The sequence below is a fragment of the Erpetoichthys calabaricus genome, chromosome 16 (genome assembly GCF_900747795.2).
Source record: "Erpetoichthys calabaricus chromosome 16, fErpCal1.3, whole genome shotgun sequence".
NCBI lineage: Eukaryota > Metazoa > Chordata > Cladistia > Polypteriformes > Polypteridae > Erpetoichthys > Erpetoichthys calabaricus.
The window spans coordinates 89,891,501-89,910,262 of NC_041409.2; the positions used below are offsets into that span (position 1 = coordinate 89,891,501).

General features: G+C 42.7%; 1 protein-coding gene across 2 annotated transcripts in view; it reads right to left on the reverse strand.

The window, feature by feature from the left end:
- Positions 1-1,596: 1,596 nt before the first annotated feature.
- Positions 1,597-18,762, reverse strand: part of kif26ab (kinesin family member 26Ab) — a 209,223-nt gene continuing 192,057 nt past the window's right edge. For both annotated transcript variants that reach the window (XM_028821276.2, XM_051919758.1), the window contains exons 10-16: positions 16,551-16,710; positions 15,337-15,499; positions 11,704-14,983; positions 6,444-6,637; positions 6,093-6,113; positions 3,919-4,069; positions 1,597-1,969 (exon numbers count right to left, since the gene is read on the reverse strand). In XM_028821276.2, coding sequence (XP_028677109.2) covers positions 1,791-1,969; positions 3,919-4,069; positions 6,093-6,113; positions 6,444-6,637; positions 11,704-14,983; positions 15,337-15,499; positions 16,551-16,710 — 4,148 coding nt within the window. In that variant the 3' untranslated portion in view covers positions 1,597-1,790. The remainder of the gene's footprint in view (positions 1,970-3,918; positions 4,070-6,092; positions 6,114-6,443; positions 6,638-11,703; positions 14,984-15,336; positions 15,500-16,550; positions 16,711-18,762) is intronic.

Here is an 18,762-nt window from a genome sequence, read left to right on the forward strand (position 1 = left end):
ATAGGAAAGGCACTATGTAATAGATAGATAGGAAAGGCACTATATAATAGATAGGAAAGGCACTATATAATAGATAGATAGGAAAGGCACTATATAATACATAGATAGATAGGAAAGGCACTATGTGATAGATAGATAGATAGATAGATAGATAGATGTGAAAGGCATTATATAATAGATAGATAGATAGATAGATAGATAGATAGATAGATAGATAGATAGATAGATAGATAGATAGATAGATAGATAGATAGGAAAGACCGTAGGTGTTAGATGGCCAGACAGGGCAGCAGCCCCAGCGTGGATGTCCTTAATAACATTTTCACAGGCACAGATTTAAGAAGAAACATTTTTTTTATTCATCTTATTATTCACAAGGAAAAGCTGATGCAAGCTGCCTTACTATACATTTTTACAAAGGATCTCCAAAATCCCATACAAAAGAATGATCGTAGAAAATATGATCTGATATGAAATGCAATATTACATCCATTGGTAGTGTAAAGTCATCCATTCGGCCGTCACCCCGATGAAGGCAGTGGGCCATTGGCGAGTCCGTTGTTTTAGTTAAAACAAAACTGTTTGGCAAATCGCTTGTCAGAATAATCGTTCACCACACAATATCAAAAAAAAAAGAATAAAAATAAAAACCGCAAATCAAAGAGAATCGCCAAATACCATGCAGCATCTCCAGTAGGGCCTGAGAGTGAATCGTCCAGCGTGTGGCTCTCTCGTTTGCGTTGTGCTCTCCAAATGCCTTGAGGTCACCTCACATCAGGCGGACACTCCAACGCTGACCGATGTGCTGACTGATCTTTCAGTCAGATGGGTAAAAACTGCTTGAAAATTCTTCCCTTGTTTCCAAAATGTTAAGAATAAAGTGATGAAGGCGTTGGTCACCTGCAGATTTGGTTTTGGGTCACTGCACCCCTGACATCGCCTGAAACCCCCCCACCCCACCCACCAACCCTGGCCGGGGCGGGACGTGCATAGTGCAAGGCTGAGCACCTTAGGATACTGGGCTGCCATTCACCACCCAACCCCCATTCAGGGACTCTGCACTGGCAGCAATCACAAGGCAAAAACTAAAAAGAAGGTGGACAGCTGTGCCAAAGTCATTGGAGGTGCTGTTAGGGTGCCCACCACCCCGGCCGAGAGGAAGCCCCCCCACCAGAGGGTCCAATGTCACCAGAAGGAAAAAAAAAAAAAAAGAGGAGAACTTTTAAAGGCTTTATGACCCATTGTATAACTTCTGAGGTTTGACATGAAAAGGCAAAGTCTGTGATGCAATAATCATAAACTTATTGCTTTTTTTGCTACTTTTTTGTTGTCCATACTGTATACTCATATAAATACACTATACAATCCCATATAAAATACTTCTTTAAATACGCTCTCGGTTTGCTTAGGTATGCTGGTTTTTAATACTAGCACCAATACAAAATAGCAGGTACTCAAAATCACCCAAAAATTCCAAGGCACTTGCAGGTTTCGTGTCCACCGTCTGTCTCTCGACTCGGTGCGAGTGGCTTTGTGGCACCTTTCAGTACATCTTCACTTCAGCCCTCCTTGTCCCGTCTCTGCTCCTCCGGTCCCCCGTCACATTCATGTCCCGTCACCTGCTGTTCACTCACCTCGACACTCTGTCTGTCAGTTTGTGTGTCTGTAGGTAATACTGTCTTCTCTACCCTCAAAAAAATGGCTTTGCATTACGCTTCTCAACGTCTTCTGCTCGCAGTCCTTCCTTGTGTTCCTCCATTTTTTTTTCTCATTCACTTGCATTCTGCTCTTCACACCTCAACCTCCCGTAGCCCCTCTGGGCCGTCGGAGACCATACCGATGTCAAAACAGGTTACCATCATGACGTGCGACTTGCATAGGTTGACGCAATACTCTAAGTCCTCTGTGGCCTGCTCCAGGGCCTCTAGGTACTCCTGTGACTCCTTGTCCAGACTCGGATCAACTTCGACTGTTGAGGATACGTGAGAGGGGAAGAAGAAGGAAAGAAACAATAGGAAAAGGATCATTCGAGATGAAAGGTGCAACATAACGAAAACAAAGGGAAGAAGAAACCACTGATGTTAAATCAATCTGACATTCATCAGAATAAAAGGTGCTATGTAATGCAAAGAAACCGTGAAAAACTAGGGGTGCTATATCATGCAAAGAAAGAAAAAAATAATGTTCAGTCATGTTGCTATATAAGGGAAATAAAGTAAAAAAAAAAAAACTAATATTGAATCAGTTTTGACATTCAATATTACGTTTATGTTAATTATCAATACTTCAGTTTGTGGCATGCATCATAAGGGGAAGTACTAAATATAAAGAAATAAAGAAAGAAGGCGGTAATGTTAAACCACTTTATAACATGCCATAAAATGAAAGGTACTATGTAATACAAATAAAGAAAGAAACCAATAATGTTAAGTAAACAAAAAAACACAAACACTTAAAAGAATAATAAAGAAAAAACAATCCAGTTATATTAAATCACTGTGTGGCATACAGTTAAATGAAAAAATGCTATATTATGCAAAGAAAGAAAGAAGTCAGTAATGTTATATCAATTTGTGGCAGTCATTAAAATCTCTCTCATTCATAGATAGATAGATAGATGGATAGACATGAAAGGCACTATACACTAGAGAGATAGATGGATAGGGTTGATGTATATGACATGTTAATGATAGGCAGACCCCTTATAAATGTTACAGAGACATGATAAGGTTCAACACCAAAGAGGGAGGGAGCCAAGACTCTTCCATGAAGAGCAGGTGGTCAGCCAGCTTCTAGCAGTTGTCTGGTACTCCTACACTGAGAGGGGCTGCGGACCCAAGAGGGGCCACTTCTCTACTTGTAAATAGTAGACAAGGAGTAAATGTATATTTAGTCAGATTAGTCTATGATTTTCTACAAAACATACTTTTATTTGAAATTTAGAAATAGGTTATTGTCCCAAAAGTATAAAATAGGAACACAACAGTGTGAAGCTCAGAGCTGGCTTAAGGCCTGGGACATTCCTTCTGCTCTTGCTCAAGAAGAAAGCCCCCTAGTTCCCTCAAAAGAGCAGTTATGACTGGCTGGAGTAGAAGATGTGCTGATCCACGGGTTCCCTCGGTACATTTCATTTGAGACTATGTTGAGCATTTAAAAGCAAGCTAGGCACAGGCTTTGTCTTGTGCTCCACTCTTGCCCTAAATCTTCACTGCTAGATCGGTGTATTTTCAGCATGACTAGAGTTTATTGGTCATGACCGTTACTTGACAATTTTTGGAATAGGTCTTCATGGTGGCTTGTCATGGTCACCATGATTTCCTTTTATGGCTTCACTAAGCTTCCCTGTCCAACCTAAAAGACTGGCAATCATGGACTACCATGGGTTCCTAAGGGAATGGGCACCCTTTGCTGGACACTCGCAGCATATCTTACCAGTTAATTACCATACTGGTGAAAGACACTGGCTGGCAAACCGTTAGCTATGCAGTGCATCAGCCAAAAAGCTCTCATTATGGGTTGTAAAGTGTCTTCAAATGCCTGTGTCCCATACTTTTCATAAAATGTACTTTGATTTCCCTTAAGATCTGCTTGACTATTCAGGACAAGCAACCTGCACTCCTGTTAAAGTATTCTGCAAAGACATGCAGGAGATATGCAGACGGAGAGTAGCGCCTCCGTGAAAGGTGCCAAAGTAGCTTTTGTCAACTCATTTACTCCAAAAAGCTGCATTACAGAAACACCCTCTCCTGTCTACAAACAGCAAGAGGATGTTAGGCCTCAGTAACAGAATAGGCAAACTCCAGACAACTGCGAGGCAGATATGAGGAGCTGCCATTCTGAGCATGCAACTCACATTCCCACCATCATTGGTTCACACCCCTCCCCCAACAGAGAAGGACTCAGAAAGCCGATACTCACACTCTCCTAGCCACTTGCCGGGATCCATCATCAGCCTCTGCTTTGTACCCTCCAGCTCCTCCTTCAGTATTTCATGCTTCTTCTTCAGCTCCTTAATCTGTTGTTGCCGTCGCTCTAGCAGCTTCAGTTTTGCATTGAAGTACAGCAGGCCCTGTAGAAAAGACGTGAAGTGGATATGAAATCGAGCCACAGCAGACTCTGGGAAGGATTAAGCAACTGATGAAATGGACTCAATTGATTCTTGACTTTTATCAAGGTGCACATATTGTTGTGCTCCCCTATTTCATAGCATATCCTGTATATATATCCTGCCAGGGATTGAGACCACTAGGCCAACAGTGACAAGGACAATACAGGGATTAAAATAGTAATCTATTTTTGAACCAGTGTTCTCCATTACAGGGTCAAGAGAAGTATTAAAATATGTGTTTGACTGATGTAACAACTACCACTTTAAGCCTTGTCCCGTCTGAATTCCTGCCCTTGCCATGAGGCAAACAGTTTCACCATTTGAGACTGTGGCACTGCCATCATGAAATTTAATTTCAAAAGTGTAAAAAAGGATGCTGGTTTTAAAGACGGAAAACCACCACAGCTGTGAACCTGGCTGGCTGCTATCCATGGTCCTGAACAGAGGATCAGCATAATGATGGCAAAAGTCTTTATGTGGCGTGATTCCTAAGAAGTATTTTTAGATGAACATTTTTCAGTAGCTAAGATAGATAGATAGATAGATAGATAGATAGATAGATAGATAGATAGATAGATAGATAGATAGATAGATAGATAGATAGATAGATAGATAGATAGTACCTTTCATTTCTATCTATCTATCTATGTAATAGTTTTGATGTGACTATAGAATATAGATAGATATGTTGTGCAAGTTGCTTGAGTTCATGTAGATTGTATGTTGTGTTGCACTATGCTGCATTACATTATGTTATGTTATCATAGGTTATGTTAAGTTATATTTTGCTATGTTATGTTATGTGTTGTATGTTGTGCTGCATTAGATAGATAGATAGATAGATAGATAGATAGATAGATAGATAGATAGATAGATAGATAGATAGATAGAATGCAAAATTATACACTACCAATCAACAGTCACACTCAGATATTGATACCTTTTATTAAAAATATAACATTCAATTGATTTAAGCTAAGACATTCCTTGTGTTGCTAATGGTCATTACTGCTTGAAATGACTGGTTTTTAATTTATTATTCATGTTTATTAATTTATTATTCATGTGTGACTGCAAAGCCCCATTTTCAACAGCCATTCCTTCAGTATCCTAATGGTCAACTCCCTTAGCTTATTATCGTTAGTTTGTTATGTTTAAACGGGTTATTAGAGAAATCTTTGTGATTGCATTAGCACTGCTGAAACCTGTTACTCTGTTCACTTGGGTTGCAAGGACTGGCATTCTTAAAGTTCATTGTGGGGTTCAACAATGGCCAAAATTAAACTTTATCAAGAAACAAGCAAACAAATAAATAAATAAATATTTTTTTTTCAGAATGAAGACTATTGTTCAATGTGACAGTTGCCAAGTGACTGAAGACTTCATGCAGGGGTGTCTTGAGAGAACAGGACAAACTGGATTGCAGCAGGATAGATAAAAAAGGTCCAGATGCACAACTTATATAAGATATACTGTACTCTGTTACAGTCACATGAAAAAAAATGTTTTTTTTTTCTTTTTTTTTTTTAACAAAGATAGTCAATGAAATCAGGTCCTCCCTGCATGGAGTTTGCATGTTCTCCCCGTGTCTGCGTGGGTTTCCACTGTGTGCTCCGGTTTCCTCCCACAGTCCAAAGACATGCAGGTTAGGTGCATTGGCGATCCTAAATTGTCCCTAGTGTGTGCTTGGTGTGTGTGTGTGTGTGTGTGCCCTGCGGTGGGCTGGTGCCCTGCCCTGGATTTATTCCTGCCTTGCGCCCTGTGTTGGCTGGGATTGGCTCCAGCAGACCCCCGTGACCCTGTAGTTAGGATATAGCGGGTTGGATAATGGATGGATGGATGGTCACTGAAATGAAATATAACCACACCAAAATGGTGGCAGCATGCCAAAAAAAGGCAATCATAGACTCAAGGAATCATAGACTCCAAATTACCCAAAGAATTGATACAAAACCAAGAAGTAATAAAGATTCACAACACTTACCTTTTCAACATCCTCGAATGGCTGTAAATAAAGAGAAGAGAACAGCATTAAGGGGACATTCTATATTTGACTTTTATCATTTGAATCTCATATTTGGTCCACCCCGTGCACTGGGTCAGAATTCTGTTAAGATCTCACTCCAACTATGCCAACATGAAAACCTCACATCAGCAATACAATGGCTGATCTTACTTTGCTATTTTATTTCAGATTTTTCATTCTTTTGTTCTGCATCTTTGCCAGCATAAGAAAGATATCAGCTTATTCAGCGTTAGAGGCACAAGCATTGTTTCCTGCCCTTTTGTTAACATAAGGCAGCCATACACAAGCAGTCTTGTCAGTGAAGCTCACCTCGGCACTCTCCTCCAGGCGATGTCTCTGGAGCCGCTCCACATCATCAATCTCATAGACTTTGATTTCAAAGGGCTCTTTCAGGGTCCCAGCCAGAGGTGGCAAGTCAACCCACTGGCCTGTCGTGCTTGGCTTCCTCCCCAGGGATGACGTGTCAGGCATGGGGGCAGGAATGAGGCGCCGCCGCTGGAGGCCTGAAAGAGGGTGACAAAAGTGACAACTGAATCCCTTAAAAATGCCCAAGCCATAATATCATCAAACATACACTATGTGCCTTTTTTAATGCATATTAGCTTAAGTATGCAGTGTTGCCCAGGTATTTTTGTATAAGGTGTTAAAGTAAGAAAGCAAATATTGATGTTTTTAATAAGAATACTCTACCCAAAAATGATATTTTTATATGTTACCCCATGTACTTTGTAGCGGTGGTAGAGAAAAAAATTTATTTGCATGTATTCTTGGAGAAAATTTCTAAATAAAGAGATTCTCATAAAATGGGATCCAATGGTGACCAATGCTGGACAATGGAAAATGTTGCAAAAAACATCCATGAAAGAATAAACAACAAATAGGAAACTCAAAGACTCATGGGAGGGACTTTTTGGCTTGAAGATTCACCTCTCCCCATCATTCATTGGTCAAGTGTCCTGTTTTCAGTTCCAAAGGTTTATATACCTGATGATAATTCAGGAAGTAAGCAACGTTTCAGCAAACTTTTTTGCTTTGCATGTCTTGAGCTACCAACAAGTAACGTGAGTTTTTTTTTTTGATTTTCCATGGATATTTTTCGCAGCATTTTTCATCATTGGTCAAATTTGGATCCCATTCTATAAGAATTTTCTTATGTACTTTCTCCAAGAAAACAAGAGATTAAAAAATTCTTGACCAGCACTACAAAGTACATGTTGTAAGTAACAGAAAAAATATCATTTTTGGTGGAGTATACCTTTAAATGTTGGTTCGTTTGTCATTGCTAGCTGTTCCGTCCATCATCTGCATTACCTCTCTATCAGTGTGTCTGCCCTCGTTAATCTAGAATTTTTTCCTTTTGTGTCTAATTGGATTCCATTGCTTTAGTAGCCCCTTGCTGTGTTGGCACCATAAACACTACTTCTTTGTACTTCATGGTTTCATTATTAAATATTTATTAAACGGGATGGCTTTTTGAATAACTGAACCATTGATATGGCAGGTGAGCTGAAACTCGTAAACCAGCTTAACTTTAATATGTACACAAAATGTCATGAACATCCATTTAGCTGTTTTTGGAGGTCTTTGTGGTGTTGGTTCTCCCATTACGACCCCTAATGGAATCCTTGAAACTCCATGAAGGTGATGTTTTAAATTGCATAAACAATAATATAAATACAGCATTTTGTGACAAAAACAGTCATTTTGGAGTTATGTGTGATTTTTGTGTTGATCCCCGTCACACCACATTAAGCGTCATCCTTTCTGTTGCATCACTGACATGCAATGTCACCTTCACTGTAGATAGGGCCAAACCTAAACAATATGCCAAATTCATTACCTGAGCTGATAACGCAGTTTTGGTTTTGCACCAAATAACAACCCCGTTTCTCAACTGAACTTTTAAAAGACCTTAAAGTCTTTTCAAAATGTCATGAACGTCCACTTCGCTGTTTTGCAGTGATGCATTTATCACACAACCCATTGCAACCACCCTTCCTGATTACATTTTTAAAACATCATGTAGCCTGAATTTTAAGCTGGTTTAGTTTTATTATACATGCAAAATTTCTGAGTGATCACACACTGCTGGGTCTTCTTTTTAAAACGGCTGGATCTAATAATATTGGTGTGTTTTTTTTGTTCAAAAATGACATGTATAAACTATTTTACAATGTGTGTAATCGAAAGATGCAGATCAATACTTTACAGCTCTCTTGGCTTAAAAAATGTTACGTATTTGGTAAGTTTGATGGCTTTTGATTACCGGCTATACCCTGCCTCATTATCTCCAATGTAAAATGCCAGTGCAAGCAAGATACCTTTTAAAAATTAATAAGAATCTCTGGGGGCGGCACGGTGGCGCAGTGGGTAGCGCTGCTGCCTCGCAGTTGGGAGACCTGGGGACCTGGGTTCGCTTCCCGGGTCCTCCCTGCGTGGAGTTTGCATGTTCTCCCCGTGTCTGCGTGGGTTTCCTCCGGGCGCTCCGGTTTCCTCCCACAGTCCTAAGACATGCAGGTTAGGTGGATTGGCGATTCTAAATTGGCCCTAGTGTGTGCTTGGTGTGTGGGTGTGTTTGTGTGTGTCCTGCGGTGGGTTGGCACCCTGCCCGGGATTGGTTCCTGCCTTGTGCCCTGTGTTGGCTGGGATTGGCTCCAGCAAACCCCCGTGACCCTGTGTTCGGATTCAGCGGGTTGGAAAATGGATGGATGGATGGAAGAATCTCTGGACTTTGGAACACAATTTCACTTGGCAGATGCTACTGTATATACCATATTTGTGAAGAAATAACTTTGACTTGCAAAATACTGATTTTATCCTTTAAACCCCCAATGAACCTATTATTAAATTTGGACCAATGGCAACCTACATACAAAGTTTTATGAAAGCTGGTTGACCCGAAGGTTGAAATGAGGTCCTTAGTGTAAAAAAATGGACAAATAACATCAAACTAAGTCAGAAATCTCAAAAGACAGACAGAGTGTCTTACAATTTAGTTTACAGAGATAGCTCGATTCCTGGGAGCCAAACCTCTAGTTATTTTACAAACCCGCTTCTTCTGTGTGAACAGCCATTCGTTTTGTAAACTCTGAGCAAACCCACGTGGATATGAGAAAAACATGGAAAATCCACTTAAAACAGGAGCAGGCTACCCTCTGAATCCAGGCCACTGGTGCTATGAGCCAATTGTGCCGACCCCACTCTGCCATATAGCATTCCATAATGTATTAAAACAACTGCTTTAAACTTTATTTCATGTTCGTGCAGGTGCTTAGTTGTAACTCCTTCATGTTTACATATCATGTCATATCATACTTGAGCTCATTTCAATTAGGGGTCAGGAGCCTATACCAGTAGCGCTGGGCACAGACCAGGAAACTGCCCTGGACTGGGTGCCTGTCTTATCATAATAATAATGAATTTACATAACACTGAATTTGCAAAAAAAAATAAAATAGCAAGAACCTTAAAATATATAATTCAGTTTAAATGGCTTGACTGGTAAGTTCAGATCCTGCACCTGCTCTGTCAAAGAGCCGTGTGCTGCTCTAGTTAGACACGTCACAAAGAGGAGGCCGGAGGTCTTAAATGGTAGTGTTGCACACATGCATTTTCTGTTGATTCAGCATATCTACACAACTGGGAAAGAAATTAAAGCAAAGTGTAAAAGTAGAAGCATGACGCACACCACAAAAATGCTGAGTAGAAAGTAATGAGCAGGACACTGTAACAGCAGGTAACCTAGACCAAAGCAATGGCAACACTGCATACAGGGCAAGTATAAGGAAGAGACCACCATGTCAGGATCAAGAGGGATCTGGGCTCAAGTGCAAGGGTGACATTTGCAAAGTATGTGACATGTGATTTACGTCTAATGCCGTTTTCTCAACCATAAATAGTAATCATTTTGAAATGTATGTCACTAAAATAACCTAAGGACTGGCAGCAGAAACAGGAGTGTAGGGTGATGTGCTGTCAGTGTGTTGTGGTTAACAGCGCACTTCCCAAACCAGACAAGCTGATTTTTTGACAGGTGATATCTCTGCACAATACAGTCCATAATGTGAGGTTTATACAGTTTATAAGCCGGTCACTGTATGAACAGATGGTTTTGGGAGGTTTCATGCACTGATCAGCATGGCACCCTTACAGCCCCAAGAGGACGGTTTCAATGGCCGCCAGCCTGGCAGTATGTGGTGGCTGTGAGTATTGCTTGTGAAGTGGGAGAATTCTGCAGCTGGAGTCCTTCTTTGTGAAGTTCAATCGTCATGTCATGCGTTTAGGTCATGGCCAAAGAGAACAGTATTGAACATTGATCCATTACTTTTGTCCTACAACAGTAGTCTCATGACAAGAACAGTGACAGTGGCAGCCTGTACCATGTTGGTCAAGTGTATAGTTAAGAATTTCTTTGCACTGTGTATTTGTGACAATAACTCTGACATTAACAGATGGAGACCAACTGTGCGACTACAAGTTCTGATTAGCTTAACGTTTCAAATTTGCTTAGAGAGTGGTTATTTCAACTTGTGTGTTTTTCTCTTTTACTTGTCTATACAGAATTTGTTTCTGTGTTAAGAAGAATGAGAATGCAAATTCACCAGTGCATTTAAATGGGAGATTTTGAAATTTCTAAACTTTGTACAGTGTGCTCAATTCGTGGTATATCGCAAGGAAAATTGAACCACCTCAACAAAATTCATTGAACAATAATAAAAGTCAAGTGTGCCAAATTTCAATAAAATCAATCCACTGGGATCTGCGTTGTATCATGTGTACAGACAGACATGGTGCCTATCGCATTATATGCAAACGTACCTAAAAAGGACTCCTAGGTGCACTTCTCTAATAAAGTGCAGGTGCCCTCACTAAATGAAGTTCCCCAGTGGGGAAAAAAGATAAAGCATGGTCTGTGGTCTTCCCCTGTACAAATGGGAAATCTGCGCAGATTTTGACAGAGAGAGGTTCAAACATGTAGAATGGCACACATTCATATTTACATCATAGAGACAGGAGGGCTGCTGGACCTAATGAGTGGGTCAGTCAGTGCAGAGAACTTCTACTTGAAACAGAAAGTGCAACTTCATTAGGTCATCAGGTGTTCTTGTCTGTTTAGGACTTGAGGGGGTGGCAGAGGGACACTGTAGTGGACCCACATGAAACATCTTGAGGGCAAGCTGAGTCCTGCGATACAGAGGCTTCCACAATGCCAAAAAGGTAAATAAGACATCAACTAACATGTCAGACATGTGCCATGTGCTATCATGGTGATGATGGTTCATGTAAATACATGATATTTAATGGTGGTGCAGTGCAGTGCAGTGCCTCACGTGTCTGTGTGGGTTCTTCTCTTTGTGAGGGTGTGTTTGAGATGGCTCTGTCAGCTAGTCCAGGCTTGGTTGCTGCCTTGCTTCTGTCCTCCAGTAAACCTAACCGAGATTAAGCAGGTTAGAGAATTTTCTATCGTATTTCACTGATGGCTCAGATAATCCCAGCCAGGAGAAGGAGAATGCCGATTTGGGATGATTAACGAACGATTCATTTTACAAACCTGAAGAGCCCCACTTACCATTCGATCTCTTCTTTGGCGACTTGGATGTTCTTGTACGGCCTGAGGACGACATGCCACTCTCACTCATGGAGTCGTGGGCTGATGAGGCACTGCCTGTGGCCTCACTGTCACGGATCATGCTTTCATAGCCACTGCTGCCCCCACTATGGTAGAACAGGGCAGTCCGACCCATGGCGGGGGGCAGCTCACCACTGAGAATGCTACTGTTGTCACTTCCATGGCCGCTGCTGTACCGCTGTGGCCGCCTAGGGGCAGTGATTTTGCTGTATGGAGAAGGCAATATTGGAATGGGTGACTGGTCATCTCCCAGGTTCACTCCGCTGTCATTCCCGCTGTCTGAATCTCCAGACCCTCTAAATGATCCTACTTTTCCAGAGCTTCCAGAAGCCAGTTCAGTCACTCGGCTATTGGCTGCACGGATGGCTTGCTTTGTGCCCATGATAGTTCCCCTGCCAGGCTTTCCATTAACCCCAGGAACTGATCGAGCTGGAGCTTTACCACTAGGAGGTAAGTTGGCACCTCGTGCTGTTGGTGAGGTCAGGGACTTAGTGGAAGAACTCAGAGGTTTGGAACTACTGGCTGACAAGCTACGGGCTTTGCTTCCATTACCATTGACCACCTTGGGGTTCACATTGCCTTTCACTTGACCTGCTCTGACCAGTGGTCCGGGGGCAATACAGGAAGGTGGAGAGGTAGGAGCTGGTGGCACTCCAAGTCTTGGCACAGATCGACCTGCTTTGCCATTATGCCCCAGACTGGCACCACTATTCTCTCTAGAAAGGCTAACTTTGGACCCAACGGATGTCAAGCTGTCACACCTCTCAAGTGACATCTGGCTGCCGTAACACTGGCCTGACTCGGACCTGGTAGCTCGAGCCTTCAGGCTGCCACTCATTTTTGTTGACCCGTGGTCAATCTTCAAGCTTGAGTATTTGTGGTAGCTCAGCTCGGCCTTTGACCGCACGTCTAGCTCATCTTCAGACACAGCTACTGGTCTGGGCATGGAGGACTTTCCTGCATCTGGACCCGCAGATTTTAAGGCACTGGGAGGCAGCAAAACCCGGTTCTTTTGATCCAGGCTGGATTTACGGATTGGTGGTGCCGGAGGGGAGATGCCACCGGGCTTTGGGATCAAAGTAGCTTTCTGCACAGTTGCCTTTTTTCCCAAGGAAGAGTATCTGAGATTCCCATTCGGCCCATCCTGGCATCCCTTGAAGTCAGTGGATGATGGATTGGGAATAACAGGAACGGTGCCAAGTGTGGTAGCGCCTCTCTTCAGCTGTGGCATTTTGCTTGGCACCTCAGATTTTTTATTACTTGATTTCTCACAGCCATCCACAACCCTTTGTGACGAGGAACACAGCTGCATCTTAGAAGTGGCACGTGGCACAGCACCACCACCGTTGTTGTTTACAGCCGTTTTTTTTGCAGGCAGGCTTGTTCCACTTCTGTAGAGCTTGCCAGCTGTGGCAGAGTCAAAGCTTTTGGCTTCTGGGTTCTGATCCATACGCATTAACCAGGGATCATCTTGCAGGTCATGGCAGTTCTGAGTGCTGCTGCTGTTATGAGGGGAAACTGAGGTAGATTTCATTTTCCTGGGAAGACTGGAATGAACAGCTTGATGGAGCGGGCTGGTCTGGGACAAGCCAAGGGTGGTGGCTTTGTCTAAGGAACAGGCAGAGGCTTTACCTGACCTAGCAGCCACTTTGGTAGATTCCGGAGTTGATGGGCACTTGGTGACATTCAGGGAGAGCTTGCTGGAAGTGGCACTGTCACCGTCAAGTTCGGAGAAGGAAAACCCACTGTCGTCCATGGAACATTTCACAATTTGAGGAGACAACACATCCCCGTGCAGCATGCCAAGAGCGTCCAAACAGAAGGCACCTTCCGGTTCCATGCCACCTGATTGTGTGGCCATAGTGTTGCATGACTGGGCACTGCTACCGTCCATGGAGCACACGCTCACTTCACTCAGCCAGGAGCTAATGGAAGAGCGCCTGCTGCAGGAAGAGATCAGAGCTTCTTGGGGAAACGAGGACACCATATCTACGTTGGCACCACATTTCTCCATTTGTGAGGTATAAGCATCAAACTCGTCGTTAATGCTACTGATGATGCTGACAGGCCGGGAGCCAGATGCCAGGGCCTGCAGCGAGCAGTCACTGTTGAAGCTGATTATGCTGGACGGCCGACCTCTGTTCAGCACCCCTCCAATGGACAGCTCCTCCACTACAGTGAACACCAGCTCGTCCTCACCATTCAGCTCCACAGGCTGCTGCAGGGTCACGGTAGTCGTCAAGATGTCTGGATTGAAACATTTATTCCTTAAGGTGGACCGCAGGTGGCTTATTTCCACAGGACTCCTGCTCATGGGATGCCTGCTGCTGAGGACTGGGCTGCACCGCGGTTCAGGTATTTTTCCACTCTGGTGACTCATCCCCACCGGTGGAGTCCTGGTGATGCTGACCCCATCAAACTCTAGACCATCCTTTAGCTGAGGAGGTGGTGGGGCTGGTTTGGGAAGGGGTCTCCTGCTGTAGGCCTTCTCTCTAACGACAGGCTCGCATGTGTGATCCACAGTTTTATATGCTGTGCCTTTTGGCAGACCACCACAAACGGGCAACTTCTCCCCATCAGCGTGCGTCCGTGTGTTCTGCTCGAACGACCCCCTGTCTCCTACAGATTGGGCCGCCAAGCAGCTGGAATGTTCAGGCTTGGGCTTGATAGGAGAGTTGCTGGCTGGAGAGTGGGAGAGCCTCTTCGGGGAAAGACCTTCCTGCACACTAGTCTGTAAATAGGGGTCAGCCCCTTCCTTTGACGATTTGAAAGGCACGCCATCAGTCCTAGGATAACTCGAGCTTCCCTCGGCCGTGAAGGAGGAAGGCTCCTCACTGCCATCAATGCAATCCAGCCGTTCCTGTAACTCGGCAAAAGTGTTACATTTGAAATGATCTCGGTCAAAACTCCTGGGGGCTCCAGCAGGGCTGTCCTTGACCCGCTTTCGGTTGAGTGAGGGGATGATGGGGACAAATTCTGGTGGGCCTTCATTGTCAGTGAGCTCTCGGTCAGACAGGGCTGCTCCCCCAGGCCCAACGTATATCACGGTGTCACAGGACTGCTCACTGCTCGAGGAGTAGTCAGGGTCACTTGAAATGCTCAGGACAGGCATGTCGGGATCCAGGGCAACAGTGCGGGGATGGAACGGTCGCAAATGGGATGGACGGCGAGATCGACCTTCTTCACAGGAACTCTCTCCGCCTGAGGAACTGGAGGCATACTAGAGAAAATAAAAAAATAAAAGAGGTTAGAATTGGCCAGGATACAGAGTGAAAATGAAAGACTGAGAGATGGGAAGTGAGGGGAATGCTCTGGGGCAATGGATAAACAATTATGGAGTTAGACCTAAGGGGGCAGTGGGGCTGTTGCTTGTATTTTATGTTGTGTATTTATGGTGCTCTCTCTTTGTGCATCCTTTCTCTTGTACTTTTTTAAATAATGGGACAACTTTTGATGTTTTTGGCATTCTTGCCATCAGTCTGGGTTTGGAGGGTCACTACAGTCACCCCTCCCCATTACAGTAGACTGCAAGAATGCAACCCCAAATGGCAAAGAGCTAGCTATGTCACTCACCTTAGATTTTTTCTTTCTCATTCGGTGGATTCGAGATGCAAGCTGGATGGTGGTGAGGGTCTCTGCATAGTTGACTGGTAAGTCAGAGATGTGGGCGATCATGGTCGTCCTACAGTTGATGTTCCCCAGGGATTCTCTCAGAAGCATCGTCAGCTTGCTGTCCCTAAAAGGTGTATGGTTCGAAGAACAGACCAATAAAAATTTGTCCCATTACAGAATAAATGTGACTAAAACTAATGGGAGAAAAATGTGAGCTGTGTGGAAGGAGGACTTTAAAGTGGAGATGTGTGCAACACCACCAAACTTACAAAGTCCTTTCTTAATGAGGCCTGCCACCTTGTGCTTTAATAATGAAGTTCTTGAGCACTAAATGATTCCCTTCAATGAACTCTTTACATTTTATGTGTAATTTGTATGGTTGGGCTGTAGTTTGTTGTTATGTATTTCTGTTTTGTTATATTTCATGTTGTTTTGTGCTATGATATTTGATGTTATGCTGTGTTATGACGTCATTTTAGGTCACATTGTGTTATGTTGTTATGTTACAATATGCTATTTTAAGTTATGTTACAGTATCATATGTGCTGTTATGATATATTTTGTTATGGTGTTATGTATGTGTTCTGTTATGATATTTCATGTTGTGTTGTGTGGTTATGTTGTGATGCGTTATATTTGTTATGCTATGATATTTCATGTTATGCTGTGTTATGCCACATTGTGCTGTGTTGTTGCTATGATGAATTTATATAACTTTATGTTACATTGTGTTATACTGTTATGACTTATGTTACCTTGCAATATGTTGCTATGTTGTTATGTAATGTTATGTGATGTTGCATGATATGTTACATTATGTTATAATATTTTATGTTTCATTATTATATGTTATATTGTTATGTTTTGTTATGACTTCCTGATGTATGTTACCTTCTATTATATTGTAATGTTGTGCTATACTGTTCAATGTTGTTATGTTATATTGCATTACAATATGTTACAATATGTTGCGTTAAGTTGTGATGTTGTGTAAAATTGTGCTATGTCGTTATGTTATGTTTTATTATGTCACTGAACTGCCATGAAGAAACCATTTACAAAACTAAAACTAACACAAATTCCAGGAGCAATCAATCTCCTGGCTGTCTTCTAGAACTTTTATGGAAAGGCAGTTCCACAGCCTCATGAAGCCAGTCAGGTGAATAATGACTTACTTGTATGGGACGTGCTTGGCACCGTTGGCCAGAGCAAGTACCACATTCCCAAGGGCAGTCAAGGACAGACACAGGCCTCCTCCTCCGTCTCTACTCTTGCTCAGGACTTTCTCGCAGCTTCCCAGATCAATTAGGTGCAAACGGCTCCGCCCACCCGACACTGCAGAAACACACAAAAGAGCATTTGATGAGAGCTCTGACTCTCGTGTCACAGCTGAGATGTGAAGCCAGTGATGTGCCCTGGTGTATCAGGAGTAGGATAGCAGGACAAGCTTGCTCATTATATGCAGACACCTTAGAAAATGGAGCTCAGCGCTTTCAGTAGAGAATAACATCCCAACACACTTTACAAACACCAATGTTGTAAAGACGAGTACAAGATGTCAGTACAGTGGATTAAATATATTTTTACAATGGTGTTTTAACAGGTTAAGGGTTTTCCTCAGAGTCGCTGTATAAGTGAGTGCAGGCATTGAGTTGCCAAATTCTGATTAATATATAGCCTTTCTATACCATACACTTTGGAAGTACCATACCATACTTAAACACTTTCCAAGTACAGAGCTATAATGCAATGGATTAAATGTGTTGATTTACAAACTTAGCTCAGGCAAGTACATTTTCTTAATCAGTCATACAATGAAAACGTGAGACCCCATTTTGGTTTGCCACAACGTCTTCCAATAGTTAATAGTTTCCACGTATAGTGCTAAAGTGGAAAGGACATTGTTTTAAACTTGGGAGTCAGGCAGCTTGGTGACTTATTTACAATGAATTTGAGTGGGGAATTTAACTGCCATTTTTGCTGTCTAATATAGTATCTTTCAGTAGTGAAGTGCATTCCAAGACATGCCACAAATGCAAGGTGACAGTACAATGGATTACATAACTTTTTTTTTTAGACTGTTGGACTGTAGGATGAAGCTGGAGCACCCAGAGGAAACCCACACAGACACAAGGAGAACATGCAGACTCCACACAGGGAGCACCCAGGACTTATATAACCCGGCCCCCTTGCTGTGATACCACTGTGCCACCATGCCATGTGTTATATGCTTCATAAATCGACTTCAGACAGGTTAGGTGATTTCTTCAGAGTCACACTGTGAGTTAGTCACTGAACCAGCATCTTTGGGATTTCAAATCCAGTGCCCTATTCACTGTACCACACTGTCTGCCTGTCTAATCTTGCATTGGCATGAATATGTATTTAAAAGACAAAATAATCTTTGCCTGATGCTTCTGAACTGCCACGCAAGTCCTAACCTCAGAATCTGAACATTCATTAGATAGGAAGGCAGGAGGAAGTGCACTCTCATTACAGAGAGAGGGTGTTGCCAGGGCTAATGGCACATGAAACACTATTCCTGTTCTCCCATCTGCATCCAGAAAAAAATGGAACATCTGACATCTAAACCTATTCAGAAGAGAAAGCAGGCAGAAAGCGTGAGGTTATATTCCAAAAGGGAGGTCTCGCCCTCAAATTCAGTCAAGCTGACAGACCTTCCAAGTAAGTGGGCTCCAGACTTATTAGTCATTGGCGTTTATTCAGTTGACAAATGCAGGAAGGGATGCTGTGGGAGTTTAATATTAATGCTGGGCTAAGTGTACCGATTTCTCAAATTGCGAGTGACAGCAGTGTCTTATTAATGCTTGTTGTATTAAATGGTGGGGGTGGAGGGAAGTTGCCATGAAAAATGGTTGTAATTTGGACAAATGATGAATGTCTCAAAAGAAAGACAACCATGGTGGGCAACCTATGCCAAGAAACATCGTCAGAGGAAGTAACTTCCTGAATGGTGTCTTAATAAGGGCCCTGCTTTTTTAACATTATAGCCAGACTGGGAGATGGAGGGGCTGACTATCCCCACTGAAACATGGGGAAGTATACCTGGGGACCTTCACTCTGACTCCTGCTGGATCCATTATTGTACAGTAGTCCGCTAGAAAGCTCATCTGAAAGCCACTCACATGCACAACTCAAATTTTGACAAAAATTCTAAACACAGGTCACATCTTCAAAACAAAAGCAATTATAATGTCACACTCAGGACAAAATAAAGCTGAGAAGACTTGTCATAAATGAAGCACCACATAGTATTATATAAATCAGTGAGATTTTTCTGGGTTAGGTACGTGTATGATTGTTATTAATTCATCCATTATTTTTAATAATGTAACTGGAGGCCAGACAGGTCAAGTGACTTGCTCA